This window comes from Staurois parvus, unplaced genomic scaffold (genome assembly GCF_062004578.1).
Source record: "Staurois parvus isolate SC_StPar_1 unplaced genomic scaffold, SC_StPar_1.0 ptg000519l, whole genome shotgun sequence".
NCBI classification, from domain to species: Eukaryota; Metazoa; Chordata; class Amphibia; order Anura; family Ranidae; genus Staurois; species Staurois parvus.
The window spans coordinates 98,401-123,728 of NW_028318315.1; the positions used below are offsets into that span (position 1 = coordinate 98,401).

General features: G+C 46.6%; 1 protein-coding gene across 1 annotated transcript in view; it reads left to right on the forward strand.

Annotated features, from left to right (window-relative positions):
• Positions 1-236: 236 nt before the first annotated feature.
• LOC149451778 (uncharacterized) overlaps positions 237-25,328 on the forward strand; it is a 55,082-nt gene continuing 29,990 nt past the window's right edge. The window contains exons 1-4 of the mRNA XM_089690131.1: positions 237-485; positions 565-771; positions 897-945; positions 3,654-4,797. Coding sequence (XP_089546257.1) covers positions 237-485; positions 565-771; positions 897-945; positions 3,654-4,797 — 1,649 coding nt within the window. The remainder of the gene's footprint in view (positions 486-564; positions 772-896; positions 946-3,653; positions 4,798-25,328) is intronic.

The following is a 25,328-nucleotide window of genomic DNA, read 5'->3' on the forward strand; positions in this document are numbered from 1 at the left end:
GGATCCACCTAGATCCCCCATCATCTGATAAACACATAGAAATAATGGATTCAGTCAGTGTGTGTGTTTCCTACAGATGGATCCAGTCATGGGAACCCACCAGAGAGATGTCCCCGTCCTCTGTATTCCCGGGATTCCACACAGGAAGGTCACACCATCCCTCACCATCATCAGGTAGATGAACAATCACTGATAGTATCATTAGGATCTGTACATTATCTGCATTGTTACCATTGATGTCATTTTTATTATATATTCAGAGTGAAGACCTGAGTGCTTCTAAAGTTGATATTAAAGAGGAGATAGAGGAGGATGATGAGGATGGGGGGATGGAGGAGTCAGAGTCTCTAAAAGAACACAAAGATCTGTACCAGGACACCATGGTGGAGTCATCCAGCAACAGGAACCCACCAGAGAGATGTCCCCGTCCTCTGTATTCCCAGGATTCCACACAGGAAGATCACACCGTCCCTCACCATCATCAGGTAGATGAATGACAAATATTGGTAGTTGTGATTTATACACAGCATGTTTGTTACAATGAATGTTTTATTATATTTTCAGGGTGGAAACCTTGAGGATTTTAACATTGTTGTTAAAGAAGAGTATACAGAGGAGGATGAGGAGTATGGAGTGATGGAGGAGTTTTCAGAAGGACACAAAGATATGATGGAGCCACCTAATACCAGGAACCCACCAGAGAGATGTCCCCGTCCTCTGTATTCCCGGGATTCCACACAGGAAGATCACACCATCCCTCACCATGACAAGGTTGGTGGAGTTGAGGGTCTGGAACATAAAGTGATGGAACACTCTGACATGTGGAGACGATGTGTGGACTCTACAAGATAAGAATTTCTATGTGATCTCACATCATAAATCCTTCTATTTTACAGACAACGAGGACATACAAAGAGGAGGACACTTCTATAGAGATCAGCACAGGTGAGCCACAATATATTCCCTTAGAGCTCATTTACACTTGTTCCGACTTTAACACACATCAAAGCGCCTACCGCTTCAACATGCTTTTTTTCATGTGTTTTTGATGCCTCTGTGATGCTGTTTTGAAGCTTTGATGAAGGTTGGCGAATGCCCTGTGTGTCGATTTTCTATTTGTTTAAAGGGGCCCAGTAGAACTCCAGCTCAGTAGATCCCCAGCTAATTAGTACCCCTGTTCAGCAAATCCCCAGCTCATTTGTAGTCTCGTTTAGCAGATCCCCTGTTCTATAGAACCCCAGCTCTGCTAATCCCCCGCTCTCTAGTAACCCCCAGCTCTGCTGATCCCCCACTCTGTAGCAACCCCCAGCTCTGCTGATCCTCCGCTCTGTAGTAACCCCCAGCTCTGCTGATCCTCCGCTCTGTAGTAACCCCCAGCTCTGCTGATCCTCCGCTCTGTAGTAACCCCCAGCTCTGCTGATCCTCCGCTCTGTAGTAACCCCCAGCTCTGCTGATCTCCCACTCTGTTGTAACCCCCAGCTCTGCTGATCCCTCGCTCTGTAGTAACCCTCAGCTCTGCTGATTTGCCGCTCTGTAGTTACCCCCCGCTCTGCTGATCATAAGGTTTGATGTTCCTCCTCTCTCTCTCCAGTCCCCGTTCACCTCCCACTATATTGCTCTCATGCTGTGCACCACGTGTGACGTCTGCTAGTTTTTCCTCTGGTCCCCCAGCTCTGCTGATCTTCCGCCACTCAGTACTCTCTCTGGTCCCTGCTCACCTTCTGCTATACAGTTCCCGTATTGCACACCATGTATGCTGTCTGCTAGTTGCTCTGCTCCAGTCCAAACCCTTCTCACCTTCCACGCTCCACACCAGATGTTGTGTCTGCACCAGACACTTTCAGAATATATACACACAAACCAGAAATGACTGCTGATGACACCTTTAAGTTTCACTTGTTGGTTTCCCACTACATCCTGGGATATCTCATACCAGCCGACACTATGCTGCGCTCAGCCGACACTATGCTACCCTCACCTGACACTATGCTACCCTCACCTGACACTATGCTGCTCTCACCCGACATTATGTTGCCCTCACCTGACACTATGCTGCTCTCACCCGACATTATGTTGCTCTCACCTGACACTATGCTGCCCTCAGCCGGCACTATGCTGCTCTCACCCGACACTATGCTGCCCTCAGCCGGCACTATGCTGCCCTCAGCCGGCACTATGCTGCCCTCAGCCGACACTATGCTGCCCTCAGCCGACACTATGCTGCCCTCAGCCGACACTATGCTGCCCTCAGCCGACACTATGCTGCCCTCAGCCGGCACTATGCTGCCCTCAGCCGGCACTATGCTGCCCTCAGTCTGACACTGAACCACCCTAGCAATAAATACAGCTCTCTTATATATGTTTCATTAAAGAATGTCATTAGGTCAATGATATGCTCCTTGTAAAACCACACCCATTTTAAAGGAATGCCCTGCCCATTAATTTTAGTGGAACTGCACCTCATCTGCCTACTACAAACCAAAATGCCATATAATTAATTTTTAATATTCAAAACAAACTCCCCCTTCTACCCATGTCTCCATGTTTTATTTTGCAGAGAAGTCATTTTGAAAAACACCCCCTGGCATTTCTGGCAGTGGCCATCTTGAGTAAGGGCAGATGATTCATGTATCATTTACTTCCTGGAATCCACCTGTCTTTGGCTTAGGTGTTGGCTGAGCTGAGAACCCTCCCTTCCTAAAGTCTCCTGGGGTGTATGACATCATTTGCGTAGCCATGGAAACCAGAAAGTAACCACAGCAATATATACCGCCATTTGTAGATGCTATAACTTTCACGTAAACCAATTAATTTACACATATTGGGATTTTTTTTTTTTAGCAAAGACATGGAGCATGTAGCAGTTAGTTCCTGGAATCCACCTGCCCTTAGCTCAGGCATTGGCTGAGCTGAGAACCCTCCCTCCGTTCCTGAAGACTCCTGGGATGTATGACATAGTTTGCCGAGGCATGGAAACCAGGAAGTAACTGCAGGAATGCAAGAAAAAAAAGATCAAAACAAAGTAAATATGATATCCTATCTACAGTATTTACTAACACTAGCAGCATAAGGATTAGAAAAAGTGACCCTGGAAATGTTGGCAATTATGCTAAACTCCCTCTCCCATCCATGCATTGAACACAGCCTAGGCACAGGCAACAGAGCTCCTCCTTCTCACACAGCATACTGTCCTCTGCCCTGCTGAGCCCTGTCCTCCACCCTGCTGAGCCCTGTCCTCCGCCCTGCTGAGCCCTGTCCTCCGCCCTGCTGAGCCCTGTCCTCCGCCCTGCTGAGCCCTGTCCTCCGCCCTGCTGTGCCCTGTCCACCGCCCTGCTGTGCCCTGTCCTCCGCCCTGCTGTGCCCTGTCCTCCGCCCTGCTGTGCCCTGTCCTCCGCCCTGCTGTGCCCTTTCCTCCGCCCTGCTGAGCCCTTTCCTCCGCCCTGCTGATCCCTGTCCTTCACCCTGCTGATCCCAGTCAGCTCTGATCTGGGAGGAGGACCAAAGGCCCTCTGACTGAAGGGGGGAAGTGTTCCAGCTGGTTGGAAAATCTACAGAGAACATCAGCTCACTCAAGTCTACCTGATCCAGATGCAATCTTGATTTAAGTGAACAAACCCTCTAGTATATAACAATCATGTTTTTACATTTTCCAGGACACGCCATTGAAGAACCCTCAAAGGATCGTCTTGCTTTATCTCCGGGTTGTAAAATGGAAGATGAGGACATCACAAGAGATTGTGCAGGAGAAAAGATAATGAGCTCAGCTATGGATGGTGGACTTCACAGTGTGGATGGACCATCAAATCTCTCTGACTCTGAGCAACCTCGTACTGTGGGGGATGGTGCCGGAATTAGATGGGAGGAGATCAGTGAGAAGCTTCCTTCCTATTCAGAGTGCGGGAAATGTTTCCTTCATAAATCAGGATTTGTCATATATTGCAGTTCTCACATGAGTAAGAAGTCCTATTCCTGCTCTGAATGTGGGAAATGTTTTTCACAGAAATCAAATCTTGTTAGACATGAGAGATCTCATACGGGGGAGAAGCCGTATTCCTGTCCTGAGTGCGGGAAATGTTTTTCACAGAAAATAGACCTTGTTAGACATGAGAGATCACACACGGGGGAGAAGCCATATTCCTGCCCTGAGTGTGGGAAATGTTTTGCAAAGAAATCAGACCTCGTTATACATCAGAGATCTCACACGGGGGAGAAGCCGTATTCCTGCCCAGATTGCGGAAAATGTTTTTCACACAAATCAGTCCTTGTTAAACATCAAAGAACTCACACGGGGGAAAAGCCGTATTCCTGCCCTGTGTGTGGAAAATGTTTTTCAGAAAAATCAAGCCTTGTTATACATCAGAGATCTCACACAGGGGAGAAACCATATTCTTGCCCTGAGTGTGGGAAATGTTTTTCACGGTTGTTCTGTCTTAGTGCACATCAGAAGATTCACACAGGTGAGAAGCCCTATTCCTGCCCTGAGTGCGGGAAATGTTTTTTACACAAAGCTGACCTTATTGTACATCAGAGATCTCACACGAGGGAGAAGCCACATCCCTGCCCTGAATGTGGGAAATGTTTTACAAAGAAATCAGACCTTGCTATACATCAGAGATCTCACAGGGGAGAGAAACCGTATTCCTGTCCTGAGTGCGGGAAATGTTTTACACAGAAAACAAGCCATGATAGACACCAGAGATTGCACACGGGGGAAAAGCCGTATTCCTGCCCCGAATGTGGGAAATGTTTTACATGGAAATCACAATTTGTTAGACATCAGAGATCTCACAACGACGTGTAGGGACGGGTTGAATATTCCTGTGTTCAATTCCCAAGAGGTTCACTGAACTGCTCCTAAGTTCTGAATCCCGTTGAAGTCAATTGGAGGAGAATCTTTCAAATCAATGCAGCCGATTTTTAAGGCTAGTACGCAAAAAATTGTCAAAGAGCATGGGGAGCTGGACACAAGATGTATACCAGGAAACTACAGACTATTCAGCCTAACATCAATAGTATGTAAGGTATTAGAGGGAATGATAAGGAACTCTATACAGAAATGTATCTATACTAAAGGTATCATAAGTGACAACCAGCATGGATTTATGAGAGACTGTTCTTGTCAGAACAACCTGTTATCATGCTATGAGGAAGGAAGAGAGAAATGTGTTCAATTCCTGAGAGGCTCACTGAACTGCTCCTAAGTTCTGAATCCTGTTGAAGTCAATTGGAGGAGAATCTTTCAAATCAATTCAGCCCATTTTTTTAGGCTAGTAGGCAAGAGATTGTCATAGGGCACGGGGAGCTGGGCACTGATTTCACTCATCAAAATATGGTCAGGACCCCCACCCCTATCATTTGTGATGAGATTCCATTGGGAGCAGAATTTTTTGGGGGGGCGGTAAATTGACAGGCATCATTCATTGTTAGTGACGTGGCTCACTGGACAACATGCATTATTTTTAAAATAAAGGCCTTGTCAAAGGTGTGTGTGCTTGTGTAGTGCTCCTTTACCCACCTTCCCCAGCAGTCTTTGCAGGGCCCTTTAGCAATATTACCCAACATTTTCTGGGCTCCCATCATCCCCTGGACTCCTCAAAATGTCCAGGAAATATAATTTGCAGCTCCTCCTACCAGGGAGGAGAACTGTATTGTTTACATACAGTTCTCCCCGTTGGAGATCCTCGGCAATCACCAGGCGCTGGTGAGTAATCAGCGCGCACCCCTCTACCCGGAAATGCAAGATATAGAAGGTTTTGTGCACCCGTGCTGCCTGGTAGCAGTAAATCTGCTATAGGGCGGTCGGGAAGCGGTTAAAACAGTAATCCATATACAGAAAGAATAATTTAAGTGAAAGTGTGCATTTAGTATCACTTTAATTAGACAAACAATACAAGATGTAGTAAAGTCAACAGTACGCTGGCTTGAATCTGCATAGAACAGGTACATATATGTGGCCTCTCGGTGGGTGGACCTTCATGCCAAGAGGCACATATATGCGTACCAGGGGCAGACTGACCATTTGGAAACTCGGGCACTGCCCGAGGGCCCGGAGTCAGTAGGGGTCCCCATGAGATGCCCCTGGTACCTTTTTCATAGGCTTTTTTGAGTTTGGGCAAGGACACGGGGGCCCCATGAGTTGTCAGTCCGCCCCTGATGCGTACCTAAAGATAAACAAAACTGTGCCGAGAGTGAGCATTGTGCGCACTCCCAGCACAGTTACTGGCGGCTAACAGCTTGCAATCAGGAGCTTTTCTGATCATGTGACCACTGTGACAGGCAATCATGGCAGTCACATGATCAGAAACATCCCTCGGCAACTGAAACCCCCTAAAGGGTCAGGGAGGCACTGGCACAAAGAAGTTAATATAGACAGATACCAAAGTGCAAGACTTCAAAAGCATCATTTTACAGCAGCCTTTTCAAATGGCTACAGTGGAGGTATGTAATTTAGGACTCAGTTTATCAAAGGATCAAATAGTTGATGATACCACCACAAGTCCATGGGGAAGTGTCATGTACCTGTATGCGGAACCTGAGATGATGAGGGTGGCCGCTTGCACTGTTCCTGGCTGAACAGCCCTGGGTAGTGGGACAGAGGCTGGAGGGGCGAAAGACAGGCACAAGCGCCAAGTTTTTTGCCTCTTTGAAGTGGAACTTGAGAGCATTGGTATTGGATGAGCAAAGATACAGCTGGTGGTGCACTGCAAAAGCTCCAAGTTCCAAGTGGATGACTAGATGACACCAATCTTGAAGTAATCCAGAAGGTAGACTAGTTTATTTTCCAGATACAAGATATATACACTCAAGGGACAGTCCCCCCTCCCTGCATAATGACACAGGGTGGGGCAATCTACATTTAGTAACGAGACACACAGGTATTCAAACTTCACACCAGCAGACAGTCCCATCAGGAGGGAGGGCTGCTGGAGACAACCCCCCCCCACTAAGCTAATACACATAAACACATACAGTTGTGTTCAAAATAATAGCAGTCAGACATCACTAACCGGATCAATCACTGTTTTTGGTAGAAATGATATTTCTACATGGCAAATAATTTCCTAGCAGGTGTAGTAGAGTAATAGAAATCCAACAGACCCATCAGTCATGACATGCATGCTGCTGATTCTGTATAATTGAATCACTCATTGAAAGGGGCGTGTTCAAAATAATAGCAGTGTGGAGTTCTATTAGTGAGGTCATTCATTCTTTGAAAAACAGGTGGCAAGTATTGCCCTTATTTAAGGAAGGAAGGCAGCAAATGTTGTACATGCTGGTTGCAGTGCATTTCTCTCTGAAATTCTGAGGAAAATGGGTGGTTCCAGACATTGTTCAGAAGAACAGCGTACCTTGATTAAAAAGTTGATTGGAGAAAGGAAAACATATAAAGTGCAGAAAATGATAGGCTGCTCAGCTAAAATGATGGCAAATGCTTTAAAATGGCAACCAAAACCTGAAAGACGTGGAAGAAAGCGAAAAACTACCATTGGAATGGATAGAAGAATAGCCAAAATGGCGCGGACTCAGCCAACAATCAGCTCCAGGAAGATGAAAGAAGGTGTGACGTTCCCTGTGAGGACTGTTACAATTAGAAGACACCTATGTGAAGCCAAGCTATCTGCAAGAAGTCCCCGCAAAGTCCCACTGTTGGAAAAAAGACGTGTGCTGAAGAGGTTACAATCTGCCAAAGAGCACATTGACTGGCCTAAAGAGAAATGACGCAACATTTTGTGGACGGATGAAAGTAAGATTGTTCTTTTTGGGTCTAGTGGCCGGAGACAGTTTGTCAGACGGCCCCCAAACACTGAATTCAAGCCACAGAACACTGTGAAGACAGTGAAGCATGGTGGTGCAAGCATCATGATATGGGGATGTTTCTCATACTACGGTGTTGGGCCTATTTATCGCATACCAGGGATCATGGATCAGTTTGAATACATCAGAATACTTGAAGAGGTCATGCTGCCTTATGCTGAAGAGGAAATGCCCTTGAAATGGGTGTTCCAACAAGACAACGACCCCAAACACACCAGTAAAGGAGTAAACATCTTGGTTCCAGACCAACAAGATTGACATTCTGGAGTGGCCAGCCCAATCCCCGGATCTTCATCCAATAGAAAACTTGTGGGGTGACATCAAAAATGCCGTTTCTGAGGCAAAACCAAGAAATAGAGAACTGTGGAATGTCGTCCAATCATCCTGGGCTGGAATACCTGATCACAGGGGCCAGAAGTTGGGTGACTCCATGCAACACAGATGTACAGCAGTTCTCAGAAACAGTGCGACTACAACCAAATATTCATGAAGTCATTCAAAGGAAAGCAAAATCTTCAAACATTTCTCAGTTTATATAGTGAATGTTTGAGTTTGTAAAGAAGAATACAAACACTGCGATTTTTTTGAACCGTCTAATATTCACTTTTCTTAAATTTGTTTAGAGGAACAACACAAATTTTATATATTCTTCTTCATGTTGTGATTTGGAATAGAATGTGTCGTGTTCCCAATGCATTTGTGTGGATGGAAATAAAAGCTATTAGAAGGATTTTCAGCTTTATTCACTTTTTTCAACACAGTGCTATTATTTTGAACACAACTGTACATCCCATAATAGTTTGCTCCCAAGCCAGACAAACAATAGAAACTATGGGATGCAGCCACACAACACCAAACAATCAAAAAACCCCACCCCACCTATCTCCTAGACATGTCTACACAATATTAGGACAGATCACCCTGTACCCCTAACAGGCACAGGGTGACTTACACATAATGGGGATATGGGGAGCTGAGACAGGGGTCTCCCCACCTCTCCAAAGTGAGCTGGGTTCCATGGGCCCCCCACCCAAAGTGACTCCCGTCACAGGCAGCGAAGTACAGAATCACTAGGCAGAAGCAGTGTCAGTAGTCCAGGCTGGGGTCGGTAGCAGAGACAGGCAGCAGACATGAGCAGGTAGAGATAGTCCAAGAACAATTTCAGAGTAGAAAGGGGGTCGGTAACAGGGTCACGGATGCACATCAAGACTGGATCACGGGGATAAGACTGAAGACCTTACAGCACAGAACCATTGTAGGATTCAAGTTTAAGTAGGCCACTTGTCAGCAGTATGCACACGTTTGTATGCACATGCGTGTGCTCATACGTCCGCGTGAATGAGCAGTCTGTCTTGAATGCTTATGCCTATGTGCACGTGCATCAGTCAAACATGTCCTAGCCTGACTGATGGTACCATGCTCCAAACAGAAAGGCTCCATAAGCTCCTCTCATTGTCTCTGAAGACATGAGCCAACCTCTAGGGATGTATTTGACACAAGAACCATTCCCATCTGCACCCCAAGTTCAGAAAAAGTGCATATCTTACCTGACAAAAACTAGGGAAAGCCTTCTAATGGGATTAGGGGGGACGTCTTTTGAGCCAAGTCTCCACTTGCATTCAGTTTGTCCCACATGAGTTGTCACCGTCAGAGGGGATGTCTAGTCCAAAAGGCCCCTATTACTGGTAGGTATCCAAGGGACACCCACTACTCATCACTTTTCTCTAAGGGGACCCATCAATTGTCAACTGTGTTATGGTGCCAGTTTATTACCTGCACCAGGGCCATTGTTTTATAAAGTACATGTCAGGCAACCCCAGGCATTTGTCTGGCTTATGTCTATCTAGAATATTGTAGGCTAATCTTGAGTATTTCCTATTCCATACAAACATTAAAAAGGTCTTTTTTTTAGACATCTAAAGAAAGCAGTGGGACAGTAATGGGGATTGCATATAATATGAAGTCAATACATGCCAGAATATTCATTTTTAATAACATTTATGCTACCAAGAATCCCTACTTACTCTGTCCAGAAGTTTACTATAGTTGAGGTTATATAGTCTCTAGGTAGGGGAGGGAATCTGACCACCACGCAAAAGGGTCATTTTGTCTTAGGGAGGAGGACAGTGCCATATGGACATTAATCGCCAAAATTTCAGATTTTGTGTAGTTGATCTTAAAATTAGATAATTGCCCAATTGTAGATCTGCCAGCAGCACTGGGAGAGTATTATGAAGTATAATACATCATCTGCATAAGCAGATAACTTATGTTCAGTAGATCCTATCTTGAAGTCCTTTGATGTGCCCATTGTCTCTGGCCTTTCAAGGGAACACCTCTAGGGCCAAAGCAAAAACCAATGGAGACAATGGGCACCCCTGCCACATTCCATTTTGAATAAGGAAGTAGCCCAATAAATCTCCATTTACTCTAACTCAGGAACATGATAGGGTGCCAATATCCAGCCCAACATCTGTTCACCCAGTCCTAGCTGGGGAAGCATTACCTTCATGTATGAACCCATTGATTTCAATAAGGTTCTCAGCAACATTTGCAATTTGCTAACTTCTGGAGATGTTCAGCAAATGGCCCTGTGAATGGAACCTAAGCAGATTCGCTCATCACTATTTTTATACCGTAGCTGTCTGTGCCTCCCTTTTAGAATGAAGGGTTGGCTTATCCAAGACTCCCTGCTTAATAGCCTGAGGACCATAGGTGAAAGACCATGCAGTGCATTATGGTTTAAAAATCTTGTCTCAGGAAAACCTTTGCAAAACTTTGAAGGGACTGTGAACCCTGAACCCACAGAATTTAGATCAAACCCATGGTAGAGGTGAAAAAGAACCTCATCAGTCCCTGTGAGCTCCACAAGTTGGTGATCTCACTTATATTGTTGGGATGCAAACCCAGGAAGCCTCTAAGATGAATAGGAGAAAAATAAGCCCCATTGTTGATATCAGTGAAAGGTAAAATAAGACTCATCGATGGTGTCAGTGGGATCAAATAAGTTCCATTGTCGATGTCAATGATATACAATACCAGGCCCGGACTGGCCATAGGGCAGGGCAGGATATGAGGGGCAGCACATAAAGGAACCAGACCGTGCATTTCTCAGCACATAGAGAAACCAGACCGTGCATTTCTCAGTTCCTCTATGTGCTGCCCATCCTATCCATCTCCTGCAGGCCCTGGGTTCCTATATGCTCCCCCACGGCCGCTGCTCCCCCCCCATACTCATCTCCTACAGTGCTGCTGCCTGGTTCCCCCCTCCCTGCAGAGCATCTGTCAGCATATTCTGTCCCCAGTGCTGACAGTTCCCCCCACCACCACCACCACAGAGAAAGCTGGTTCTGCCCCTCCTCCTCCTCCCACCCTCTCCTCTTGTATCTGCCCCGCCACACTCCCTGACAGTCTTGTGTCTTCTCTCCTTTTTCTCTCTCTCCTCTTTCTTTCTTTCTTTCTTTCTTTCTTTCTTTCTTTCTTTCTTTCTTTCTTTCTTTCTTTCTTTCTTTCTTTCTCTCTCTCTTTCTCTCTTTTTCTCTTTCTCTTTCTTTCTCTCTCTCTTTCTCTTTCTTTCTCTCTTTCTCTTTCTTGCTTTCTTTCTCTTTCTCTCTTTCTTTCTCTCTCTCGCCTTCTCTCTATTTCTTTTTCTTTCTATCTCTCGGTCTCTTCTTTCTTATTCTTTTTTCTTCCTTTCTCTCTTTCTTGTTTTCTTTCTCTCTTTCTTGCTTTCTTTCTTTCTCTCTTGGTTTTTTGGTTTCTTTTTCTCTCTCTCTCTCTCTCTCTCCTTCTCTCTTTCTTTCTCTCTCTCCTCTCTTTCTCTCTCCTCTATTTTTCTCTTTCTCTCTCTGTCTCTTCTTTCTCTTTTCTCTTTGTTTCTCTTTCTTGCTTTCTTTTTCTCTTTCTTGCTTTCTCCCCCCCCCCCCTCTCTCTCTCTCTCTCCCCCCCTCTCTCTCTCCTCACTTTCTTTTTCTCTCTCTGCCTCTTCTCTGTTTTTCTTCCTTTCTCTTTCTTTCTCCTGTTCTTTCTCTTTCTTGCTTTATCTCTCTCTCTCCTTTCTCAATCTGTCTCTTCCTTCTCCTTTCTCTCCCTCTCTTTCTCTTTTTCTCTCTCTCTTCTTTCTCTCTGTCTTTTCCTTCTCCCTCTTACTCTCTCTCTCTCTCTCTCTCTTCTTTCTTTTTCTCTCTTTTTCTATTTCTTGCTCTCCTTTTTCTCGTTCTTTCTTTTTATTTCTCCCTGTTTGTCTCTTCTTTCTTTCTCTCTCTTTCTTGCTTTCTTTCTCTCTTTCACTTTCTCTCTCTCTCTTTCTTTCTTTCTTGTTCGCTTTCTCTCTCTCTCTCTCTCTCTCTCTCTCTCTCTCTCTCTCTCTCTCTCTCATTTTCTGTCTCTCTCTTCTCTCTATTTCTCTCTATATTCAATTAAAAAGAGCTTTATTGGCAGGACCAAAAAACATTCTATCATTGCCAAAGCAGTTTATATGGGAAAAGGTGGAGGGGGAAAGGGGTAATATAAAGGGGATGGGGGAAGAGACCCCCTGGCCACATTGCTGACATAGTCTACTCTGCTTGGGCTTATAGGTCTGTCTGTGCCATCCTGATTGGATTTCCACACTGTGGGCACTCAGTCTGTTCCAGCTCAGGGTCTGTCTGTCTTTGGGGTCTTGTAGCACCTCCAGGTATAGGGTTAGTTTGTAGTCTCTCTGCAGTGATTGGTAAACAGTTTCTTTGAGTTTGATATTTAATTTCTCCATTTCTCAACATATTTTTCTTGAGAATCATTCATTGTGTTTTTAATTTTGATTTTGTCAGGCCAGATTGTTGGGGATTTGGGATACACAAGGCGCTGAAGAGTTGTTGCAGGCCACATGGCTTTGACTGGTCTGTAGGGCCTTATGGTGGTATGAGTTAGGACTGCTGTTTTGCAGATGGCCCCAGAATGATAGCACCCTCTTCTGTACTGTGAGAAGCAAAGGAAATCTGCCCAGCTCAGACCGGCAAGCACTGTTGGAGGTGCTCTGATGGACTTGGAGGAGGTGCTTGCAAAATTTCAGGTGAAATATTTCTGGTGGGCTGGAGTCCCATTTGGATTGGTCTGGGTAGGTGACAGAACCCCAAAATTCACTGCCATAAAAAAGGATTGGTGGGATAATGCTATCAGAGATTTTAAGCCAGACTCTTACTGGTGGTTTTAGGTGGTACAGCTGTCTTCTGATGGCGTAGAAGGCTCTGCACGCCTTGTCTTTCAGGGCTTCTATGGCTGGCTTGAAACTTCCTGATTGGTTCATTTCAAGGCCGAGGTATGTGTAGCTGTGGGTTTCATCAAGAGTGCATTTGTTTAATGTAAAGGAAGGGTTCTTAGTTTGTTTTGTGTTCTTCCTTTGGAACACCATGAGTTTTGTTTTCTTATAATTGATAGGTAGTGCTCATGTGGCACTGTACTTCTCCAGCACTTCCAGACTGTCTTGTAGGCCTTTTTCTGCTGGTGACAGTAGTAGGAGGTCATCCTCAGACAGCAGAAACTTCACCTTGGTATCACGGAGAGTCAGTCCAAGTGCTGGGGATGATTCTAGAGCTGCAGCCAGTTCATTGATCTGTTGAAGAGAGTTGGACTTAGGCTGCAGCCCTGTCTGACTCCACGGGTCTGCTGGAAGTGTTCTGTTCTTTTCCTGTTCACCTTTACGCTGCAGCTGTTCTTGGTATATGAACTCTTGATGACGCCATATGTTTTCCTTCCTGTTCCACTCTCTAATAGTTTCAGCAACAGGCCTAGGTGTCATACTGAGTCAAAGGCCTTCTTAAAGTCCACAAAACAGGCAAATATCCTTCCATGTTTTGTATTGTGGACATGGTTCTTGATGAGACTGTGCAGGGTGTAGATGTGGTCTGTAGTGCAGTGATTTGGCATGAACTCAACCTGGCTTCTACTGAGGACATTGTGTTGCATTAGGAATCTGAGGATCCTTTTGTTGAGGATAATGTTGAATAGTTTCCCCAGTGTGCTGCTGACACATATCCCTCTGTAGTTGGCTGGATCATACTGGTCTCCACTCTTATGGATGGGTGTTATGAGGCCTTGGTTTCATACTTGAGAGTAGTGACCAGCACTCAGGACCAAGTTGAAAACTTTACATATTGCAGCATGTATATCTGGGGAGCCGTGTTTAATCATCTCTGGCAGGATTCCATCCATTCTGCTGGCTTTTTTAGTTTGCAGTTGAATTTTCTCCATCATTTCATGTAGTGTAACCGACACATCCAGGGGGCTTTGAAAGTCCTTGATTTTTTCCTCCATATCATTTAGTCTTTTGATGATGTCTTTTTGTCCCACAGTTAGCTCCTCTTCTGGAATATCTTTGTAGAGGTTCTTAAAGTGGTTGAGCCAGGTGTCACCATTTTGGATGTGGCAGTTATTTTTCCTGGGTGCTGAGCCAATATTCTTCCATATCTCCGAGAAAGCATTTTCCTGAAGTGTCTCTTATAACTGTTGCAGGTTGTTGGAGATGACTTTTTGTTTTTTCTTTTTAAGGGTTTGTATTTTTTCCGTAGGGTGCCATGGGCTATCTTTAGATCAGTGTTGTTGGGGTCTCTGTGTTTGTTATTTGAGACAGTCCGTAAGGTGCTCCTCAAGAATGCTTTGCATTCTTTGTCAAACCATTTATTGGATTGTTTGTTGGATGGTTTCTTGTGGTTGACTTTTCTCTCTCTCTCTCTTTCTCCCCGTCTCTATTTCTCTCTCTCTTTCCCCTTTTCTCTCCCCCCCCCCCTCTCTCTCTCCCTCTCTCCCTCTTTTTTCTCCCTCCCCCCTCTCTCTTTTTTCTCCCTCTCCCTCTCTCTCTCCTTTTTCTCCCTCTCCCTCTCCCCCTCTCTCTCTCTCCTTTTTTCTCCCCCTCCCTCTCTCTCTCTCTTTTTTTCTCCCTCTCCCCCCTCTCTTTTTTCTTCCTCTCCCTCCCTCTCTCTCTTTTTTCTCCCTCTCCCTCTCTCTCTCTCTCTCTCTTTTTTTCTCCCTCTCCCTCTCTCTCTCTTCTCCCTCTCCCTCTTTTTTCTCCCTCTCCCTCCCTCTCTCTCTCTTTTTTTTCTCCCTCTCCCTCTCTCTCTCTTTTTTCTCCCTCTCCCTCTCTCTTTTTTCTCCCTCTCCCTCTCTCTTTTTTCTCCCTCTCTCTTTTTTCTCCCTCTCTCTTTTTTCTCCCTCTCTCCCTTTCTCTCCTACAAAAGAAAGTAAAAAATACAAAATTGTAAAAAATTAAATAAAAATAAAAACCCGCTGACACTAGTGGCGGACCTACCAGGGTCGCAAAGGTTGCTCTTGCGACCAGGCCCTGGCGTTTCCCCACCAGGCTCCGAGGAAAGGGTCCCTGGGTATATGCAAACATATCATTACACGAAAAAACGTATTTTAAAACATATGCTTTATTACAGGGACATATTTGTGAAAAATACATAATCTTTAACAATATTAGCTCTGATGGATATTGCAAAGATACTTTCTTTACAGAATAATGAAATTCCCCAAAAGTTTCCCGATGCATTTCGATCATTCCACTTTTTGATCTTCTTAAGGGGAGCATAAATACAAGAAGGATTTCTAAATAAACATATAGAAATTAGTAATTATTTATTCATACCCTGCCGCACTCACACAATGCCATACAAGACAGATATTTCCTTTGGGATTGGCAATATGAGATTGTTACCCTGTGTAACATATTGAATATGTGTATTGATTCTGGATTCTTGATCATATGTTGCTTCATATTTCCTTTGCAATGTTTTCTGTGAAATGTACGCTGCCCCTTATTGCTATTATGAACCCTTTTTTTTCAATAAAATGTCTTTGGAACAAAAAAAAATAACTCATACATAGAACTACTAGTCAGTGACATTGATATAGTTACCATTATAGTACTTAGGCAATCAATATTGCAATCAATCAGAGCAATCCTAAAATAATGATATCCAAGATGAGGCTGCATGGTGCAATGTTTTAGTGGCATGAACTATCGGAAGAACAAAGGTGGTCTGATATCCATCTCATAGTGCTGACAGCAACAGAAGAGCGCCAAATCACCCTCTACAGTTGCAAGAAAAAGTATGTGAACCCCTTGGGATTACGTGGTGTTTTGCATGAATTGGGCATAAAATGTGCTCTGAACGTCATCTAAGTCACAACAATAGAAGAACACAGTCTGCTGAACATAATACTACACAAACATTAGATGTTGCCATGGTTTAATTGCACATAACATGTAAACATTCACAGTGCAGGGAGGAAAAAGTATGTGAGGCCCTAGCTTAATGACTTCTCCCAGAGCTAATTGGATCCAGGAGTGAGCCAACCTTGACTCCAATCAGTGTGATGATATTGGATGTGTTGCTGACAGCTGTCCTGACCTTAAAAAACACACACCTGTTTTGGGTTTACTGGTTTCAAGAAGCACTGTCTGATGTGAACCATGCCTCGCAGAAAAGAGCTCTCAGAAGACCTACGATCAAGAATTGTTGACTTGCATGAAGCTGGAAAGGGTTACAAAAGTATCTCCAAAAGCCTTGATGTTCATGTGTCCACGGTAAGACAGACTGTCTACAAATGGAGAAAGTTTAGCACTGTTGCTACTCTCCCTAGGTGTGGTCGTCCTGTAAAAAAGACTGCAAGAGCACAGCGCAGAATGCTGCATGAGGTAAAGAAGAATCCCAGAGTGTCAGCTAAAGACCTACAGAAATCTCTGGCACATGCTAACATTTTTGTTGACACATCTACAATAAGGAAAACATTAAACAAGAATGGAGTACATGGGAGGACACCACGGAGGAAGCCATTGCTGTCCAAAAAGAATATTGCAGCACGTTTGAAGTTTGCAAAAGAGCACCTGGATGTTCCACAGCACTACTGGCAAAATATACTGTGGACAGATGAAACCAAGATTGAGTTGTTTGGGAAGAACACACAACACTATGTGTGGAGAAAAAAAGGCACAGCACACCAACATCAAAACCTCATCCCCACTGTAAAACATGGCGGAGGGAGCATCATGGTTTGGGGCTGCTTTGCTGCCTCAGGGCCTGGACGGATTGTTGTCATTGATGGGAAAATGAATTCCAGAGTTTATCAAGACATTTTGCAGGAAAACATACGACCATCTGTCCGCCAACTGAAGCTCCGCAAAGGATGGCTGATGCAACAGGACAATGACCCAAAGCATACAAGTAATTCAACAAAACAATGGCTGCAACAGCACAGAATACGCCTTCTGGAGTGGCCCAGTCAGAGTCCTGACCTCAACCAGATTGAAATGCTATGGCATGACCTTAAGAGAGCAATTCATGCCAGACATCCCAAGAATATTGCTACACTGAAACAGTTTTGTGAAGAGGAGTGGTCCAAAATGACTCCAGATCATTGTGCAGGTCTGATCTGCAACTACAGGAAACATTTGGTTGAGGTTATTGCTGACAAAGGAGGGTCAACCAGTTATTAAGTCCAAAGGTTCACATACATTTTCCTCCCTGCACTGTGAATGTTTACATGTTATGTGCAATTAAACCATGGCAACATCTAATGTTTGTGTAGTATTATGTTCAGCAGACTGTGTTCTTCTATTGTTGTGACTTAGATGACGTTCAGAGCACATTTTATGCCCAATTCATGCAAAACTCCACATAATCCCAAGGGGTTCACATACTTTTTCTTTCAACTGTATATGTATATGTATTACCGCTGCTCACGGTAGAGAGACTCCCACTCTCCAAGCAACTACACCCCCGGAATAAAACCACGTGACCCTGTGGCGCAACGCGTTGGGGAGGGGCACTGACGTCACCACGTACCCGACTCCTTGGAACGGCGAGTATAGGCAGTGTGTGTCTACATGCCCCACAGGCTGGACACACTACACTTCATCAAAAGCGCTGAATGTTTTTAAAATCTGGAGAAAGTACATAGAGCCTGTTGAAGGGTGGACCCATATACTGGATTTACCCATAGCAGCATAACCAGGAGTAAGGAGGTGAACCATCCAGTCTTCTTTCTACAGAGGAACACATCAGAGTAAACCTTTGCTTTTTAGTCCAGTAGATTTTTCTATAGATTATCCGGATTATGTGAGCAGTCTATTATAGCACATTGAGTATGTCTCAATGTGATGGGATTTTACATTTGATTGGACTTTCTCATGAATTGGACATTTTTTATGTATAATTTTTTATTCAGATTTTTGTTATTAATATTTTTTGACATTTCCATTCATGTTTCACCATTATGCAACTTAATGTATTGATATAGGTAGTTTATCATTCACTTCCAAGTCATTATCTTATTACATCTAGATACACGTTCACTCAAAGGGTGCGGCACCATTTTTTAAATTTTATTGTTCCTCCTGTAGGTGCTAGCCCCGCTCGTGTGCTGCATAGGACGTCCGATCAGCTGCAGTCCAAGCAATCTACTTTATTGAACCAAGATAAAACCAATACAGACAGTGGAAGTACAGCGGTGGACTGGAAGGTAAACATGTTTCACGCTAAAGACAGCACTTATTCATTACCTGGGATTTTTATTTTTTTGCTATATAAATGAAAAAGTCCAAACATTTTGAAAAAACAGTGTTTATCTTATGTAATTTTGCACATAAGTAATCTTTATTCATAAATCTTGGCCAAAATGTATTCATCTATCTTTTTAGTAAAAAAAAAAAAAAGTTTATAACCAAAAATTATAATTTGTCAAACTTTTTTTACATTTTCATTTTATTTTTTTATATTATTATGTTTTTTTCAACATACTGTCACCCTAGCAGTACAGTGTCACCATAGTGACACTGTATTACTTTTGGGGAGTGATGAAGATTTTTTTTTCTTTTTTTACACTGATTGCTTTTAAACCCATAAAGGCTGTAAAAGCAATCATTTCTCCTTCTCTCTGGCTGCATTCCTGCAGCCATTGAGAAATACTGTGTGAGCTGTGATAGGTCACAGCTTGTCGCTTGGTACAAGGCTGTTGTGAATTGCCTTGTACCATGTGACCTCTGTGATCATTCACAGATTTCACAAGTAGTAAGCAATAATGTTAGGAAGTGACATCTTGTTTACTACTTTGCATGTGATCACTGATTGGCCAATCGGTGATCACATGAATTGGGACCTCACACAGAGGTCCCGTACAGTGATCGGTGTTCCGGATCGCGGGGCCACGTACTTCCAGGGAGCTCGCATGGGCAGTTTATGCAGGGGATGTTTATAAATGTCAACCTGCTCTAGCAATGCTCCCGTCTGGCCATTTATGTACATAGGCCAGACGGGAAGTGGTTAAAGGTAAAGACAGTTCTGCAACGAACAACAATTTTAACATCCCCAAAGTGCAACGCATAAAATCCAACACACCTGGCAGGGTCCTGTCCACGGCAGAAGTTCTGGAAGTTCTGGCATTTCTGCCAGTACCCTGCATGGCTGCAGAAGCACGCATCAGCCTCAGTTTGGTGCCAGACAGCCTTTATAGGGAGGCTCATCACTTCCTCTAGTTGCTGGATGATCTATAGCTCCCTGTGCCCTGTTCCTGGTTCCTGTGATTCTGACCTGTGATTTTGTGTTACCGACTCGGCTTGCTCCTGGACCTGCCTACTCCGCTTTACCCCTGATATGACCTCAGCTAGGCTTACGGATACTCTCTCTCTCTCTCTCTCGCTCCTCTGTGTATGACCTCAGCTATCCCATCTGACTACTTCTGCTCTGATTCCCACCTGGTACCTGACCTTGGCTTGAAACGACTACCCAGTAAACATCTAAATCCCGGAAGGGCTTGCATACCACTCACAGGCACCTCCTGTCTGCAGACCTATCTCCGTGCACCAGCTGTGCTTCTGAGTGGACCACCAACCAGCACTCCTACAGGTGACCTGTGCAACTTTGGGCCTGACTCCTGCTGTCCCACTCTCAGGGGAGTCCGGAACTTAGCCGCAAGGGAAGCCCTCTCTCCATTGGCCTCCATCACCAGGTATGTGATAACACCAACCACAGGGCAGGTGCAAGAATTCCCGCATCGCACAATGGAAATGGCAAAAATCAAGAATAAAAATGAAAATAAAGCTGTAAAGAAGGTATGGGAACAAGAAACAAAAACAACATCCCACGAAGAAAACACCATATAATGTATTTTGGATTCATCCCAAATAAGAAGATATACAAATGATAAAACTAGATATACCTCAGATCAATAAGAAAGTCTCTGTCCTATTCTCACCATCCCAGATATAATAAAGACCAAAAAAGCCAGAAAATAATGAAAAAAGATCAGCACCAAATAAACGCATGTATTCAAAAACCTGGTAAAACATAATCACGTCAGAGAGAGAACGTGGTGAGGCCATGGCTGGGCAAGGAAGTCACTCGTAAAAATGGGTAAGATCGCATTCAAAATTCAAACCATTGGGAATACGTGTACACAAATGAAAAATCCAAAGGACCACTTTTGCACGGCAATCTAAAGCCATCTCCACCCCTAGGAGACCTGTCCACCCTCTTGATGCCCTGTATGCTCAAAGCACTAAGGTCACCTCCATGAGCACTGTTAAAATGATTAGCGACATTGGTAGAATGATTCTTTTGTATGTCATGAACATGATCATGGAGGCAATCTTGTGGCCTCCTAGTCGTCCTACCAACGTATTGTACTTGACAACTTCTACAGGTGATCAATAGATTAGATGCTTAGTATTAGAGTTACATTACATCGAGTTTATATAGCGCCAAAGGGTTTGTTCAGCGTTATACAATAGAGGGGGGGGACAATACATGAAACAGTACAGCAACAACAAACAGCACACGAGGGGTTAGAGGGCCCTACTCTTTCGAGCTTGCAATCTAGGAGGGAGGGGGTAGTGGTACAGGAGGAAGTGGCTGTGGGGAATGGAGTGGAAGGAGGAATGAAGGAGAACGGCAGTTAGGTGAGGGTGGGGTAGGCTTCCCTGAAGAGGTGGGTTTTCAGGGAGCACCTGAAGGTGAGGAGCGAAGGTGACAGTCTGATGGATTGGGGTAGTGAGTTCCAGAGGATGGGGGAGGACCTGGAGAAGTCTTGCAGTCGTGCGTGGGAGGAGGAGACCAGGGAGCAAGATAGAAGGGGGTCCTGTGAAGAGCGAAGGGTATGGGTAGGGTGGTACTTGGGAATCAGGTTGGTGAGGTAGTTAGGGGCAGTGTTGTGAATGGCTTTGTAGGTCAGAGTTAGTAGTTTGAATTTGATGCGTTGGGCAATTGGGAGCCAGTGGAGGGAGAGGCAGAGGTGGAGCGGCTGGTGAGGTGGTTGAGTCTGGCAGCTGAGTTCAGGATGGTCTGAAGCGGGGAGATCCTGCACTGGGGTAGGCTGGTGAGAAGGGAGTTGCAGTAGTCGAGGCGTGAGATAATCAGGGAGTGAATGAGTAGTTTAGTGGTGTCTGGGGTAAGGAAGGAGTGTATCTTGGCGATGTTCCGGAGGTGGAGCCTGCATGTGTTTGTAAGTAATTTGACATGAGGTTGGAAGGAAGGTTAGAGTCCAGAATGACGCCAGGGACTTTGGCTTGCGGGGTGGGATTGATGGTGGTGTTGTTGGTAGTGATGGATAGGATGGGGGGGGGGCGAGGGCAGGGGGGAAGACGAGGAGCTCGGTTTTGGAGAGGTTACTCTTGAGGAAATGGAGTGACATCCAGTCAGAGATGTTGTTTAGGAGGTGAGTGATGCGGGCGGAGACTGTGGGGGTGAGGTGAGGGGTGGAGAGGTAAATTTGAGTGTCATCAGCGTAGAGGTGATAGTTGAAGCCGTGGGAGTGTATGAGTTTGCCAAGGGAGGAGGTGTAGATGGAGAAGAGAAGGGGTCCAAGTACAGAGCCTTGGGGGACCCCAACAGAGAGGGGGAAGGAAGGGGAGGTGGCACCGTTGTAGGAAATGCTGAAGGAGTGTTGGGATAGGTAAGAGGAGAACCAGGAGAGAGCGGTGTCTCTGATGCCAAGGGAGAGTAGTTTATTAAGGAGGAGGGGATGGTCAACTGTGTCGAAGGCCGCGGAGAAGTCGAGGAGTAAGAGGACAGAGTAGTCGCCTTTGGCTTTGGCGGTTAGTAGGTTGTTAGTGATTTTGAGGAGGGCGGTTTCGGTGGAGTGTAGGGGACGGAAGCCGGACTGTAGTGGATCAAGGAGGTTGTTGTCAGTTAGTTGCAAGTTGATAAAATTCTTGATCCTGTAAACCTTGCCACTAACCGTGGATCTAAAATCCTCCTCTTTCTTAATACAGCAGCCGTCTATACCACACCTACAGTATAGTTACTCTTAAAGCTCAGCCATGTTCTTTGAGTTTTTTGAGAGAAGAAATAGCTAGAGGACAGAGTATTGCCCAAAACTAGTGCACATCAGCAAACAATTTTGGTACCATGGGACAATATTTGTTCAAATATGGCATCACTCAGAAGTATAGGAAGATAGCGCTCATTGATCCTTTTAATCCTCCCAAACTCTAGGCTGAAATCAGTGGTGGAGAAAACTGGTGGTCCCTGCCTGGAACTACACCTCCCCTTTGTTATTAATAAGTTGTTCCTGTCAGTATTCCCACATGGAAGAAAAATATATTTGAAATATATCTTAAAAATATTATTCCCAAATATATTGACATATATTTGAAATACTACAATTTTGGCCATATTCAATATATTTCAAAATATATTTCAATACATATGTATATATATATATGTTGTCCCAGTCTGGGCCTGTACAGTCGCATTGTTGGTGTCATTGAGGTGAAATATCTTGGGGCTGCACTTCGTCTGAGTTCCACAAGATGGCGATCTCACCTATACCCAGACAAACATGGAAGTGATGTCAGGTATAGACAGGAAGTCTCTATGGAAGACAGGAAGTGATGTCAGGTACAGATAGGAAGTTCCGGGTGAGAGGTGAGGTGGGAGGAAGTAGAGAGGAGACGTTGGTGGAAGTGGTAGCAGAGGAGGTAATAAGATGTTATTTCCTATTAACACCCAGTAACCCCCCGTCATGTCCGTCCTCTTCCCCCACAGTCACGTCCATCCTCTTCCCCCACAGTCACGTCCGTCCTCTTCCTCCACAGACACGTCCGTCCTCTTCCTCCACAGACACGTCCGTCCTCTTCCTCCACAGTCACGTCCGTCCTCTTCCTCCAGTCACGTCCGACCTCTTCCTCCGCAGTCACGTCCGTCCTCTTCCCCCGCAGTCACGTCCGTCCTCTTCCCCCGCAGTCACGTCCGTCCTCTTCCCCCGCAGTCACGTCCGACCTCTTCCTCCGCAGACACGTCCGTCCTCTTCCCCCGCAGACACGTCCGTCCTCTTCCTTCGCAGACACGTCCGTCCTCTTCCTCCGCAGACACGTCCGTCCTCTTCCTCCGCAGACACGTCCGTCCTCTTCCCCCGCAGACACGTCCGTCCTCTTCCTCCGCAGACACGTCCGTCCTCTTCCTCCGCAGACACGTCCGTCCTCTTCCTCCGCAGACACGTCCGTCCTCTTCCTCCGCAGACACGTCCGTCCTCTTCCACCGCAGACACGTCCGTCCTCTTTCCCCGCAGTCACGTGCGTCCTCTTCCCCCGCAGTCACGTGCGTCCTCTTCCCCCGCAGTCACGTGCGTCCTCTTCCCCCGCAGTCACGTGCGTCCTCTTCCCCCGCAGTCACGTGCGTCCTCTTCCCCCGCAGTCACGTTCGACCTCTTCCCCCGCAGTCACGTCCGTCCTCTTCCCCCGCAGTCACGTCCGTCCTCTTCCCCCGCAGTCACGTCCGTCCTCTTCCCCCGCAGTCACGTCCGTCCTCTTCCCCCGCAGTCACGTCCGTCCTCTTCCCCCGCAGTCACGTCCGTCCTCTTCCCCCGCAGTCACGTCCGTCCTCTTCCCCCGCAGTCACGTCCGTCCTCTTCCCCCGCAGTCACGTCCGTCCTCTTCCCCCGCAGTCACGTCCGACCTCTTCCCCCGCAGTCACGTCCGTCCTCTTCCCCCGCAGTCACGTCCGTCCTCTTCCCCCGCAGACACGTCCGTCCTCTTCCCCCGCAGACACGTCCGTCCTCTTCCCCCGCAGACACGTCCGTCCTCTTCCCCCGCAGACACGTCCGTCCTCTTCCCCCGCAGTCACGTCCGACCTCTTCCCCCGCAGTCACGTCCGACCTCTTCCCCCGCAGTCACGTCCGTCCTCTTCCCCCGCAGTCACGTCCGTCCTCTTCCCCCGCAGTCACGTCCGTCCTCTTCCCCCGCAGTCACGTCCGTCCTCTTCCCCCGCAGTCACGTCCGTCCTCTTCCCCCGCAGTCACGTCCGTCCTCTTCCCCCGCAGTCACGTCCGTCCTCTTCCCCCGCAGTCACGTCCGTCCTCTTCCCCCGCAGTCACGTCCGTCCTCTTCCCCCGCAGACACGTCCGTCCTCTTCCCCCGCAGACACGTCCGTCCTCTTCCCCCGCAGACACGTCCGTCCTCTTCCCCCGCAGACACGTCCGTCCTCTTCCCCCGCAGACACGTCCGTCCTCTTCCCCCGCAGACACGTCCGTCCTCTTCCCCCGCAGACACGTCCGTCCTCTTCCCCCGCAGTCACGTCCGACCTCTTCCCCCGCAGTCACGTCCGTCCTCTTACCCCGCAGTCACGTCCGTCCTCTTCCCCCGCAGTCACGTGCGTCCTCTTCCTCCGCAGTCACGTCCGACCTCTTCCTCCGCAGTCACGTCCGTCCTCTTCCCCCGCAGTCACGTCCGTCCTCTTCCTCCGCAGTCACGTCCGTCCTCTTCCCCCGCAGACACGTCCGTCCTCTTCCCCCGCAGACACGTCCGTCCTCTTCCCCCGCAGACACGTCCGTCCTCTTTTCCACCGCAGACACGTCCGTCCTCTTCCCCCGCAGTCACGTCCGACCTCTTCCCCCGCAGTCACGTCCGTCCTCTTCCCCCGCAGTCACGTCCGTCCTCTTCCCCCGCAGTCACGTCCGTCCTCTTCCCCCGCAGTCACGTCCGTCCTCTTCCCCCGCAGTCACGTCCGTCCTCTTCCCCCGCAGACACGTCCGTCCTCTTCCCCCGCAGACACGTCCGTCCTCTTCCCCCGCAGACACGTCCGTCCTCTTCCCCCGCAGTCACGTCCGTCCTCTTCCCCCGCAGTCACGTCCGTCCTCTTCCCCCGCAGTCACGTCCGTCCTCTTCCCCCGCAGTCACGTCCGTCCTCTTCCCCCGCAGTCACGTCCGTCCTCTTCCCCCACAGTCACGTCCATCCTCTTCCCCCACAGTCACGTCCGTCCTCTTCCTCCATAGTCATTGTGACGTCTTTTATCTCCAGCAGATGATGATGATGATACACGCATATAAGTGGTGGTTTCAAAATGTTTCAAGACTAGTTTTGTAACACACCAACAGATGGCAACACCAGGTTGCATGCACAGTCACAGGGAGCACCAAGTCAGAGTGCAAAAGGCATCAACCTGTGTACATCGGGAGCTGTGCAACTGGTGTTGTTCTGACCACATGCATTACGACGTCTGCTATTTCATCATGGACAGCAAGTCAGAACAAAGAGCAAACGTGA